At 44.0% G+C, this 13,225-nt stretch overlaps 1 protein-coding gene across 1 annotated transcript in view; it reads left to right on the forward strand.

The window, feature by feature from the left end:
• The window catches only part of lamc3 (laminin, gamma 3), a 124,892-nt gene extending 117,647 nt beyond the window's left edge, over window positions 1–7,245 (forward strand). Inside the window, exons 22-28 of the mRNA XM_030436552.1 lie at window positions 263–482; window positions 968–1,114; window positions 2,406–2,508; window positions 3,059–3,261; window positions 3,433–3,573; window positions 3,689–3,788; window positions 5,840–7,245. Of these exons, the coding sequence (XP_030292412.1) occupies window positions 263–482; window positions 968–1,114; window positions 2,406–2,508; window positions 3,059–3,261; window positions 3,433–3,573; window positions 3,689–3,788; window positions 5,840–6,102 (1,177 nt within the window). The 3' untranslated portion in view covers window positions 6,103–7,245. The remainder of the gene's footprint in view (window positions 1–262; window positions 483–967; window positions 1,115–2,405; window positions 2,509–3,058; window positions 3,262–3,432; window positions 3,574–3,688; window positions 3,789–5,839) is intronic.
• Window positions 7,246–13,225: the final 5,980 nt, after the last annotated feature.

Here is a 13,225-nt window from a genome sequence, read left to right on the forward strand (position 1 = left end):
TCAGTAATCAGCTTCAGAAGTTTCACGGTGATATCTGTTATAAAACTTTCCTTTAATAATCTCAGATATGCAATTAAATGTGCTAAATATTGCGAATTGCATGCGAGGCTCTAATGAATCTGCAGCTCAGTGTTTCTCTTCATTATCTCGGCACCAATTAGCCAAACCAACAGGATACATCCTGATATCGATAGAAAAAGTTGCTATGGCAGTATGTTACATTTCGCTTCCTTTCCTCTACTTTTTTTTTTTTTTTTCTCAGAATCACACACGTGCAGCAGCGGAAAGACAACCTGACGGCGCAGGCGAACGATACGGCAGCCCGGCAGCGGGCCCTGGAGGAGGAAGCTGCCGGTGTAGAGCTTGCCCTGGGTAACATCACATCATCCTTACATCAGCTGGCTCTGACAGATGCCAGCCCATCACCGGGGCCCGGCCAAACACAGCTCCACCAAACGCACCCGATCAGCCACACAACAGAGGTCAGTTTGGACAGCACCTGCGGGACACTAATGGAATGTGAAGTGTTATTATGTAACATTATAGAATCGTTTTGCCTCGTCGGAGCTGGTTTGATAGCTGCACGTATATGAAAAGCCCATTACGGCGTGTTTGACTGGGCTCATACAGAGGTATCTTTAGCTTTCGTTTTCCTAGAGAGTGGGCAGTTAACTCCACTTCATTCTTTTTTTCTTGATTTCACATTTGGCAAGGAGAGGGGGACACTGATTAGGCACAGGAGAGAAGATTCTGGCAGGATTTGCTGCTCATGGGGGTACATGTTGTTCCAGAGGAGGGTGATTAACCGCTGCTGCTGCATCTCTGAGCAAACAAAACGCCATAAAGTGGCACAAATAGGCTCGTGCGTGCCCTCTGTAAATGGCTAAATGAAGGCAGGATCTCTTGCAAAAAAGGGGGATTGTTTAAATGAATGCATTGCGTTTGTGCATCTCTGCTTCCTGCTCAGCGGGGCGAGGGCCTTCTAAAGCAGACAGAAGAGCTGGACCGGCAAATTCAGTCCAACGACGAGCTCATCAGGAAGATGGGAGAGGAGGCGGAGCTTCGAAAGCAGACTGCCGATAAGAAACTGGAGGAGCTGGATGTCATCAGCGAGGTGACTACATTTACTGCAGCACGCGGCGCAATATTTTGCATGTTCATTGAATTTTTTTTCCTTCGGTTGTGGCCTCAACTAAAGCCTGCCATTGGCCGACTATTTCAATCAGCATTCTCCTCCCCTTCCGCTATCTGTTGTGCAAAATTACCCCTAAGCCGCAACCTCCGAGCTCACAAAATACAAGCTGAAAATAGCAAGTTACCCATCACCCTAACCTGGTCGCTTACGTGATGAAGATATGAGATGAGATGATTAATATTAAGTTTTCTCCTGCAGAGATTTAACTTTTTTTATAGAAGCATCGTCGTTGCATCCTGGGCTTTTCATTGCCCAGGACAACTGTGATTGGCTCGGTTTCCCCTATATACCTTTCTCCAATAGAGACATCAATGTGATTGTGGCTCTACAGACAATGGCAGGACGGCTGAAAAGATCAGAGATGATGGTTTGGGTTAAAATAAACTTGGGTTCAGGAAGGAGACAAAACCCAGACAGATACAACGCTCATCCTTTGTTTACTCGTACTTTCATATCCAAATTAATTTAGGGTCATTAACGTACTCTGTAATACAAACATCCTGTACGTCATGTAAACCAGGATCTTTTCCTAAACCTAACCGAGTAGCTTTGGGCGCCTAAACTTAACCAAACTGCAACCATGTCACATTAACTAGATGATCACTTACTTGCATAACACACTTAATTTACGTCACATACGTAAGCTCCGTTCATACCATGTGTCTTCTTAATGTCAAGATTTTTACTAGCCATGCTATCAGTCTACCAGTTGCTCATCCTGACCTCTTTTCTTGTGCAACCACGAGGTAGATTTTTACAGTTTTGAATTAAATGTCTTCAAAACTACACGATGGATGATATGTGGCAGGCCTGCAGATGATTATGATGCCTTGGAAGAATTAAAAAAAAAATGTCATGATCCCCAATTTTCTGTCTTTTGTTGACGGCATTCCCATCAGCCTGCTCTGTGCAGCATGCCAGAATGCCAGCATTCGTACATCGAAGGTGAACATCGCAGACATCATACCTGCGAAACATCAGCATGGCATCAGTATCACTGTGCTCACATTAGCATGCTGACATTAGCATTAAGCCGTAGCGTAGCGTTACACAGCCACAGGCATGGCTGTGAAATCTTTTTAATTGGCCCTGTGCTGTCCTCCCACCTGTTTAGACCACATTAAAGCATTTGATACAACATTGCTTCAAGCGGTTGAATACACTCGGCTCCACCGAGGTCACGTCTCATCCCACCTGTCTCTTTCTCAAGCTGCAAGCTCGCGCTCAGGAGGCAAAGGTCGTGGCTTTGTCGTCCGTGGTGACGGGGAAGGAGGTGGAATCGGACGCCATCGCCCTGCACAGAGAACTACAGAGTGAGTGTCTTTTTTTTCCTCCATCTGACTTATTTTTCTCTCTCTTTTTCACTCTCTCCCACTGTCGGTCTTGCATAATGCTTTTTATTGGACTTCCAGCTGAATTATTCCACTCAAAATTGAAATGTCAAGTACTGACACCAAAACAAACACAAGCGCTACAGACTCAATACGACTTTAATAAATGTGTCATCGCCGTTGCAATGCTTTGACCTACTTGACACGCATCGAATGCAGCGGCGGCAGCTCTTCCGTGAAACATGCAATGAAGCGCGAGTGGTTTGAGAATTTTCACGCCGTTACAACTTTTTATGAATGAAATCTCGGCCGAGTCTTGAGTCATTTTGTCTCCTCACACTTGGGAACTTTATTTTATTCGACACAACCTTAAATATTAAACAACCTGAGAACTGTCTACCAAAGTCAGAACAGTTTTGGTTATTGACGTCTTTCCGCTCGCATCTCAGGTGAAAACACTTAATAAGCAACATTTGACCGCGTGTTTGACAAAAGTTCTTAATACCTTTCTCCTTCCCGATCGTCCACTCAGACATGGTGAGGGAGTGGCCCCGTCGGCAGGCCCAGACACAGGCTGCGATGAAGAAGGAGAAACCGCTGGAGGAAAAAGTGTTGGCTGATGTGAGGAAGAGGGTCTCGCAGATTGAGAAGACGCTAAAGCCAGTTCTGGAAAACTCCAGCGTCTCCAGTAACACCACGAAGGAGGCGGAGCGAACGGCGCACGCTGTTGCAAAGGTATGTGCGCAGTCGGTACCCGCTATGACGACGGCCTTCCCATCGGCGTCAGCCGTACCTTGTGTTCAGAACTGCTCAGCCTTGCTCTGTAAATATTCGAAATATCTTCCGATTCTCTGTTGCCATTCCTCTTCCCTTCAGTTTTATCTTTCCGCCTCTCTTCATATGCAGGAATCCAAAGCCATCCTGACTCAGGCCAAGCACACCAGGACCGCATCCGCTCACCTCAGCTCCCATGTCGACTCCGCTTTACAACAGCTGACTGAGCAGGAGATGCTGACTGACACGGCAAACTCCCAGATCACCTCAGAGGTAACCCCGACACGGATATGTACACATTTGAACAGCAGAATCTATGCATATTGATCTGTGCTTCCTGTGTGCAGCCTTTAAAGACTGTTTCAAGAGGATGTCTCTTTATCTGCAGCCTGAGGTGTCCCTGACCAGAGTGAGGGAAGACATGGAGGCCGCCAAGCTGCGTTTAAAGGCCTACTCTGATACACTAACCGAGCTAATCAGCAAGATCGGTGAGTCATTCTCGTATAGATGATTTTCACTTTTTAGTCTTCAACGTCTATGAAGCTCATAAATCTTCATTACACCGTAAATGTCAGATCGCTAAAGAGCCCGGTGCCTTTTAACGCCTCATTAAACGTGGAAATATTTCCCAGATTTTTTATCCCCACGGTAAAGGAAGAATAACTGCTGTTCATTGGGTCCAAATCGTGTTTACTTTGTGCTTAAATCCCAGCGTTGGAATCATTTCTGACCCTTTTTAATTCAAACCCAATTCCTCTCATGATGGTAGAATTAACCAGGAAGGCAGGGACCCGACACTCGCGGTCGACGCATTAACACGCTCGACAGGATAATGACCAAATGAATGTAATTAGGTCATCATGGAGGCTGATCCACCGTCTGAATCGCTGATGTAGGACCTCCGTTTATGAACCACGTAATCAGGGCACGCACGAGATCTTCCTGCTCTTTTACAGGGTTAAATAAATACAGTTAACATCAGAAATATCTGTCAAATGTATAAGATGTTTCGTGTGTGTGTGACCTTAGGATTTAGTGTTTGGTGTGACCTCGACAACGACATCATGCAACATCGTCGCCAACAGTCAGTGTTGGGTCGAGTACTGAGAATCTATACACACGTAAAAGCACAATCACTCCCTTCAAAAATGACCTAAGTGAAAATAAAACCAGTTAGCAGCTGGTTGATAAAGTACTCGAAGAACACGCTCCATTTTAATGACGTTTCACTTTGAATTAATCGCGGTTATTAAAGAAGATTACCTGCTCGCTGAAGTGCACCAATTTAAAAGCCCACCAGACCACAAGATTAACATGAAACATGAAGAATTTACATACATGCAAAAAATGAGCACGCTAGCTACATTTTGCCCGACAGCAATTGTGCTTGTAGAGGTCAGACGAGGAGATGATAAAGGAAGGGTTCAGTTTTGAGGGGAGGCACGAGAAAAAGATGTGGCCAGATGTGGACGGAGATTGTGGCTGGAAGCTCTCTTTGGTTCTGGCCCCATCATCAACACACCTGGGTCCAAACACAGGTGGCGCTTCTTGTTTTTTCCTCCAGGCAGCTTGGAGCATTTTGCAGTAGAGGTATCCTACTGTGTTAGTATGCAGGACCAATACAGGAGGTTATTCACGTAGGACGACATCAGTTTCAACATTCGTACGCGGTTTAAGCATACGCGGACTGAAACAGCAGCCTGAAGTCGTTAACAGTTATAACAGTTTTACTCCTAGATGATTTTTTACAGCTGAAATAAAACCACGCACAGCACAGCAACACATCCAACAAAGAAAATAAGGGAAGAAGGCAACAGACACCACGTGCCTCTCAGTAAGTAGGTTAGGTTTCCTTCTCTGCAGCGGATGTGAAACCTCAAAAGCGATTGTTACTCGTTACTTCCCACCCTTGATATTGTACATGTGACGTTTAACATCGGGGGTCTGCCGGTCGATCAGTCAGCTATCGAGAGAAAACAAAACGTCTCGCACAACAAGCTAGCGTTAGCTGGACGCCTTAGAATCTGCAAATGTAGAATTAACCCTAGAATCCAAAATACGAGTGGGGTTGAGGCGATGAGCGTGACGGCCAACGCTGTTTGTTAGGAAAATCTTTAAAGCTGGGAGCGATGGGACTTAATTGGACTCCAGTATGAAGAAAAAGATGCAGAGTGACGGTCGAACATGATCCAAGCAACCAGTTTCCCCAGCGTAGCCGAGGACACGGGGTCGATTTTTAATAGAGAGTTTGAGGTTAGGAAGTTTGGTTCAACTTTTGCTTGTGTTTAGTCCCCTGCTCGCTTTAATCCTCATTTCCTGTTGCCTTTACGATATATAACGAGCAGTTTTACAACACACACAGTTTCCTTCATATCCTTAGTTTTACCAGTGTGGTCGTGAAGTTGCCGTTAAATGTCACTTCAAGTGGTCTTAAACTTAACTGTGAGAGCCCTGGGGGTACCCTGGTAATGATCTACAAAACAAAAACTCCCGACGCCTCAGTCTTCTGTTTCCTCTCTCTCCATCTGTTCCGGACCAGATGGGAGCGTGCCGCTGGAGAGGTTTGACCGGATCTTGAACGAGACAGCGCGCCGCCTGAGCATGCTTCGCGGGAGCGTCGAGAGCCCGGCGCTGGGCTCCAAAATCCAGAAGCTGCGTTCGGCGGCGCAGGAACAACAGAGCCGGATGTCCCTCATCGAGCAGGACTTGCAGGAGATCCGGGAGGAGAGAGACAGTCTCAGGGACATCGCTTTAAATCTGCCTCAGTCCTGCCCCATGGCCACGGGAGCAGGAAAAGGCTAGACGATGACAGCGATTAAGTCCCCGATTAGACGGCCGAACATCAGAAAAGTCTTGGAGGATTTCGTTAATAAACGTGGCTGTGTTCATTTTTTATCCTGCTACAGAAAAAAAGTCAATGATATCCTTTCATATTCTTCCCCGTTTCCACCTTTTGCCCCGAGGTACAGTTTATTTCACCACCTCGATACAGTGACTCGCACATTCCCACCAACTTACCCACCGCCTCCCGTGATTTATACCTAATCTTCCTTCGCCTTCTTTCTTGTTTTCCCCCCCCCTCCCTTCCATTTTTTGCCTCCCGCTCTCAATTTTTTACCAACAATATCAGAACTTTAATTTCACCGTGAATAATAACCAGCCAGCTCTGAACCGCTGGAGTGCACCGTCAAGTTTAAAATAATGCTGATTTTCCTTTGTGGGGGTAAAAGGTGTGTCTGAGTGCTCCTCCAGACTGACACATTCATTTACACTTGAGCTCTTTTTCATCAGCCCGGCTTAATTAACAATTAGTCCCCTCGGCCTCGGCGGGGTTCAGGTCAGGCTTCAACAGCACGCAACCTGTGTTTCGGGATTCTTACCGCGCCTACCTCTCTCTGTTTTTTGGTGGTTTTCTCAATTTTTTTTTTTCCTCCCCCCCCCCCCCCCCCCCCCCTCCCGCATCTCCCATCAAACGTTCAAAACGTGCCTCGTCTTTGGGCTCGTGGTGGGTCACACTGTCTGGTTCTGATGACCAAAAAATGTAAATGCTAATTATCTTTGTATTGCACATATTGTACTGCCGAGACCAAAAGTATGTTAGACACGTTTCTCAGTTTTGTTTTGTTTTTAAGGAACGCAGAATAACTGATCAGGGATCAGGGTTAGTCAAATGGTTTCACATCGACATCTACATTGGGAGTAATTGTAACCGTGTGAGTATGTTAAGCCTTCACATGACACAATAAAGTATACTTGAAAGGGTCATTTCTCATACTAAAATATCACTTTTTGTAATGGACACTCTTGTATAACAGTGCGACACACAGCGGACGTGGAGGAGCTTCTCACTGCTGATCAAAAAAAAGCTCAGATTTGTAGGAAGGTGGTTCAAGGAATTCTCGAAAAACAAACCCAATAAAAGAAATACTCAATCGATGGAAAACATTCCTGCCTTTTGTGATTTTTTGCATTTTCTTTAGCGTCATCGCTCAGTGCATGCATCATTTGTTGGTAGGAATAGTGAAGACATTTTGGGATGGATGCCGTCCTCCTGTAGCAGAGAGAGTTCAGGGGCAGAGGGGTTGTTTAAAATGAAAATATTAATCTTCCTGACTCAATCATCCTTTTCCTGATTGAGGTTTGTTAGTCTTGGATCCATATCCAATTCAGTTCATATTCTTTAAAGATTAGTGTCTCTTACATGAACAAAGGGAAAGTTGAGCAAGAGCTAGAGGGCCATAAAGACACACTGCGGCCGCTAATATTTCTATTATATTCTTATATTATCCCGATGTGATCGTTCAGCAGCATCTGTTCTGCAGATCGTAAAAAAAAAAAAACAGCTCTGAAAAGATATTTGAGGGGAGAAGAGAACACGTGGATAGTTTTTGCTATGGGGTTAAGGTTAGTATTGAGCTGGCTCAGATTGAATATTGTTATTTGCATCCGCTGAATCAAATAAAAAGATTGGAAGCACTCTCATGTGTAAATGTGACGCTGCAGACGGGAGACTGTTAGCTTGGAAAATAAAAAGAGGCAGCGAGTAGAAACAGCTGGCCTGGATCTCCGTTATGGTGAAAGAAAATGTCCTCCCAGCAACTCCAAAGCACACCAATCAACAAGATATATCTGTACGTAAACCGAATGTGTGTTTATTGCTTGCCAGTTCTGCCTATTTCTAGTCTTTATGTTAAGCTAAGCTAAGCTAACATGCTGAGCTCGAGGAACGATGCATATCTCCTGAAAAGTTTGCTGTATTCCTTTAGCTCCACTGTGCAGTTAAATCATTGTGAGGTCATTATGCTCTTTTTTTAGTAATGTGAACTCTTTGTCATCACATTATGTGTAATTGGATGATATACTGAAGTAAGTACAAAACCACATGCTGCGAAAGAGAGCGCTTCACCCGTTGATTGTCGAGTCTTTCCCCGATTAAATCTTTTCATAACTTTTCCAATCAGCTTTTTACAAATCAGCACGTCCTGTGAGATATTCTGTAGTAACAGAGCCGTTTATTTAACTCTCTTCCAATATAAGTTTGTTATCTGCAATATTCTGCCGGAACACAACAAATAAAGATGACGACCAATAACCAAGTCTTGATGGCACGGAGGAGAGCTTTCATGGAAAGCCTTCAGGTGGATGAATGCAGCTCTTAAATTCCAGGAATCAAGAGTTCATCACTTTCCGTCGGTTTAGCGGATAAGTGGAGACGAGCGTCGCTGCAATGCGATAATGAAATTGAAATTCACGACTGTTGAGAGGCGGCGTGGAGTTAGAGAACAGCACTGAGTCCCTTAAAGTCATTACTCTCTACAATATTCATGCTTCATATTGTGAATATTGCATTTTTTCCTGATGGGGGTCTACGCCGTTAAAGGCCGAGACGATACGAGTCTATCGGTGCATATTAACTGTAACTGTCTGGATTTTTGCTAATTTTATATCCACGGGCGCTGCCCCGATAGAGGTGGCCTCAGAAAACAGTTCACAGAAGAAGTAATAAGTCACCAGCTGCTCACATTCGCATTAAAAGCAGCTGGAGACGTTCTCATTACAACGTTATCGGCACGTAGTAATGTGCACCAGCGGTTTTATGTCGGCCGACAGTGGCATTTACTCTGAATGGGTGTCATTTCACAGCTCTGTCCTTCACTCAGACAGCGACGCTGTGAGTGAACACACCGCCTGCTGGACTGCCGCTGAGATCTGGTTCCGACTTTTAGAGTTAGTCAGTAATCAGCGGCGCTATGTGCGACAGTGACTGTGCTCCCACACATAGAAACAGCAAAAAAAACCACATAAAGGATCCGTCCTTTTATTTAGCGTTATTGTTGTCGTTGGTGGAGGGTGTATTCAGATCCATTCGTAACACCACACGTTTTCAATTTGAGAACCTGTTTTCAAAAGTGTACTGAAGTAAAACCTGCAGGTATAAATGTGTCATAAATGGACCGTTCTAAACAAATAGCAGGCAGTGTATCACCGGAGCAACCGCTAACTGTAGATGTCGTTAGCTAGTTAGCTCCTCCTTTGGTTTTTTAGATGAAGGTTTCAACGCTAGCTGGGGTTAGCGCCGCAGCGTAGCACATAAGTAAAGTAGAAGTTAATCAGAGTCAACCCATCGGTTGTTGTCTGATGGGGATTTAGCTTCTAGCTTAGCCTGATGATAGAGACAAGCTGCACCAGAAACCCCAAAACACCACCTGTTGCCCTCTGAGGTTATCAGTATAACATGATAGCTGATACAACAGATTTGGAGTTCAAAATGTGGATACGCTTTATACATCAAATCTGTTACTGAGAGTTCTCAATAAATTAGTTTAAAGAAGGGGATTAGATGTCAAATCTAAAGATCTCTCTGAAGAAAATGTGTTCTCGTAAAGAATCACACAGATCTCACAAAAGACGTTTGGCGCTGATGAGCGAAAGTTCAAGAGGAGAGAAATAAGAGCGTCGATTAACAGCACTCCTTCCCCTGTGTTCCTCCCATTGTCACAAATATAACTCCTCTCCGAAGTTTGGCCCCTGCTAAATTAAAGCTTCTCCCACGGAGAAAAGCCGATGTCCATAAAAAAGGAATCGCCATGAGCAGAACAGCACCACGCTGTGGGGCCGAAAATGTTAAATTAGCTGGGGAGGATATAATGTGTTTCGTTAGGAAGTTGTTCTAATCCAAGAAGAACTGTTGGAGGCGGTTCAGTGATAATAAGCTACGAGCCAAAATGGAAACTGGCAGTGAATCATAGATGCTGTTTGGCGACTGGTGGGGAGGTAATTAGCTGCTGCTCCTTAACGTCTATAGGTTGCATCAAACTTCTCATCCCGTCTCCTCGTGCGTCAAGACAACTCACGTGGCGGCCACGTCCTGAGGACTGATTAGCGGAGTGATAAACATCAGCGCCTTATTAATTCCGCCACGAAAAACAACAAATTAAGTTCAGACTAGAAGTTCTTTTTCACACCCAGATAAATAAAGAAATAAAGAAAAATCCACGAAAAGCTCAGAAATCCACAAAGGGGATCGGCTTGTCCTTACCGCAAGTGCAAATCCTTAACATCAAAGATAGCTGCTGACACACCCCCCACTGTGGCTCTCGTCCCACTTCACAGCCAGTCGTCAAATGAGTTCAGGAGAAAGGAAACTAAAAATGTTTGCGGCCCCACGAAAATATCTTGACTTTCTCTCCCGGCCCAAACTCTCCGCCGTGCACCACAGAATCCAGGCGAGCCGCCGCCTTCCTCGTCCCCTTTTAATGTGCTTTGGTATCAGGCGATCACGCGGTGGACGTGAATGTAAATACGAGCATGCTGTGCGCACGGTGTGTAAATTAAACTGGCTCATAACGACAGAGGAAAAATAAATGTCAGACGACTCATGAATATGTCAGAGACCACAAGCTGGAAAGCCGTGCACAAACACCTGCTGAGGGATTCGAACTGTACCTGCGACTCCTCATGTAAACATATTAAAAGAGATCAACACGTCATACACTGAAATAATCTTTAAACATGTGATATTTCCGTATAACTGTTTTCTTCTCGTGACACCAAAAGTACGACAGTATGCTTCGTTTTCAGTTCCCCTGCCGAGCATCTGTTCTCAACTCATGCTACGGTAAATCACTCACATTTTAATTATCATATTTAATGATCATATTCCCGAAATCCTCTTCTTTACTTGTGCGCTTCGAATCAAATCAAAGTGACACTGAAACAGGCCGTCGAAAACACGACTGGAGCTCGTTTTAAGTGCGGTAATTCATTGATTCCGAGGTGCTCCATTAACGACCGTGTTAATGAAGGAGACGGCGAGAGCGGGGACGTGACCGGGCTGACGAGCAGATCCGCCTCCTGCGTTGCAACAAGTGGAATCATTCGCGTTGAAACTAGAAAGAAAAGGGTTTTTGCATGATGAAACAATTGTAACCTCATTGACAGTCGCACCTCGTGCCGCGAGTCCTCTTGCATTTCCCCCCATAAAGAAGAACATACCGCGGGGTCCTGTTGGGAGTTCAGCTTTAACACAGCTCAAATAAAAAAACACCAAAGCTCTGGTGTGATTGAAGGCTGAGGTGTGTCTGTGTGTGTGTGTGTGTCTGTGTGCGTCTTCAGAGTGAACATGTTAAAAAGAGTTGGCAGATGAGAGAGGGTAGAAATTACCGTGCGGAAAAACAAACACAAAATCTTTTGTGGTAAACAAGTTGCATGTGGTGCCAAAATGATCCCACGAGGGGAGTTTTAAAAAAAACAGACGCTCCTCCGAGAAAACATGGATGAGTGATGTCAAAGCTGACCAGTGATTTGCTTCTCTGCGTGTTCGACATGGAAAAACATGTTTTTGGCTTTGCTTATACACTTAAATGGGGAACTGTTTTTAAACCTGAGAGCCTACGACTGCTGAGAAAGAGGAAGCTTCATGTAGGGAGACTATCTTCAGGTTGATAAAGTTCAATGCCAAACTGGAGCAGTGGGGACGGCGAGTGGACAGCTGCTGGAGACTGCAAATGACGGCCTTAAAAAGTATGTTTGAGTCGACTGCAAATCTGCCAGAGTTTTGGATTGAGAATCAAGACAGAATATCCAGAGAGCGCCACAAAAGCAGTGCAAACACTGCTTCCATTACCCCGGATCCTGTCTTTGTGAAGCGGGGTTTCCTGCAGTGACGGTGGAGTAGACCGGACGTAAGGTGCACACTTCAGGTGTCACTGTCCAGAGAAACAAGCGCAGGGATCCCGCTGATTCTCCATTTTTGGTGGGAGAGGTCTCGCTCCAAAATCTCGCGAGAGGTGAGTTGTTGCAGGGAGACGACAGTGGAAACGTGAGCCCGGGTTGGAGAGAGTAGTTTGTGAAGATTGACTTTGGAGCGAGACCTTTCCACGCCCGCTACGTGGTCAGCCCTATGTTCACACATTTCTAGGACATTTTCAAAATTTGATCTTGTTTTCTTACATTTCCCTTCAATTTAAGGGTTAAGGTGTTAGGTCAGGGTTAAAACATCACATTTGATTAGGGATATTAAAAAATATCCCTTATCAAGATATAAAAATAATAAAACAACCTAAAATGGGAAAATAACATGGTAAACGTGAATAAAATAAATAAAGTAAAAATAAGTCAAATTAATAAAATAACTTAAAAAGACAGGGATAGCTCAACAGCAGAGGAGGGCAGCAGGAGTCTTCCTGTTTAAAAGACACCCCAGGCCAGCATGGTATCTCCAGCAAGTGTTAAAAAGTGGGGCACGCTGTATGGTGGCTCCAAGGTGACTAAAATAAATTAAGATATAAAAAAAATGATTTAATAAATTGCTGTGAATATATAACCACACATACATTTGCATATATATAAATATCTATACATATATATACATATACACACATATATGTGTGTGATCTAAAATAAAAATGTTTTTATGACAAAATGACATCAAAACATAAATCTTAATGTAAATCTGGACGGGCAAACACATTTTGTCGAGGACTTCCGCAAACACAATAATAAACAAATAGATCAAAGAGTTAATACATAAAAACCATGCAATAAAGGTATAAAAACAAGTGCTGTAAAAATAAGTGCTTAAAAACAGGATTAGTAAAAAGGAAGTCTTATGTGTTTGTCCGCTCGTATGTACATCTATAGTCATTTATTCATTACCAATATATTTAAAATTGCATATAAAATCTCGCTCAAACAGTCATCTCCATATCCTCAGACATACATGTCAAACTTCTAAATTTAAAGTGCCAAGTGGAGCCAGTGGGAGGTATGCCCCAATTACAAATTCCTCTCCGTGTGCTGTAAAATTAAATAATAAATTAAAAGAGATTACAAAATTGATCAAATTCATGATACATGCAGAATAATGGAATTCCATAGGTCCCACTTTAGATTTCATTAGTGGGACCGTTGGTAAAAACATCAA

Source organism: Sparus aurata, chromosome 12 (assembly GCF_900880675.1).
Source record: "Sparus aurata chromosome 12, fSpaAur1.1, whole genome shotgun sequence".
Classification (NCBI taxonomy): domain Eukaryota; kingdom Metazoa; phylum Chordata; class Actinopteri; order Spariformes; family Sparidae; genus Sparus; species Sparus aurata.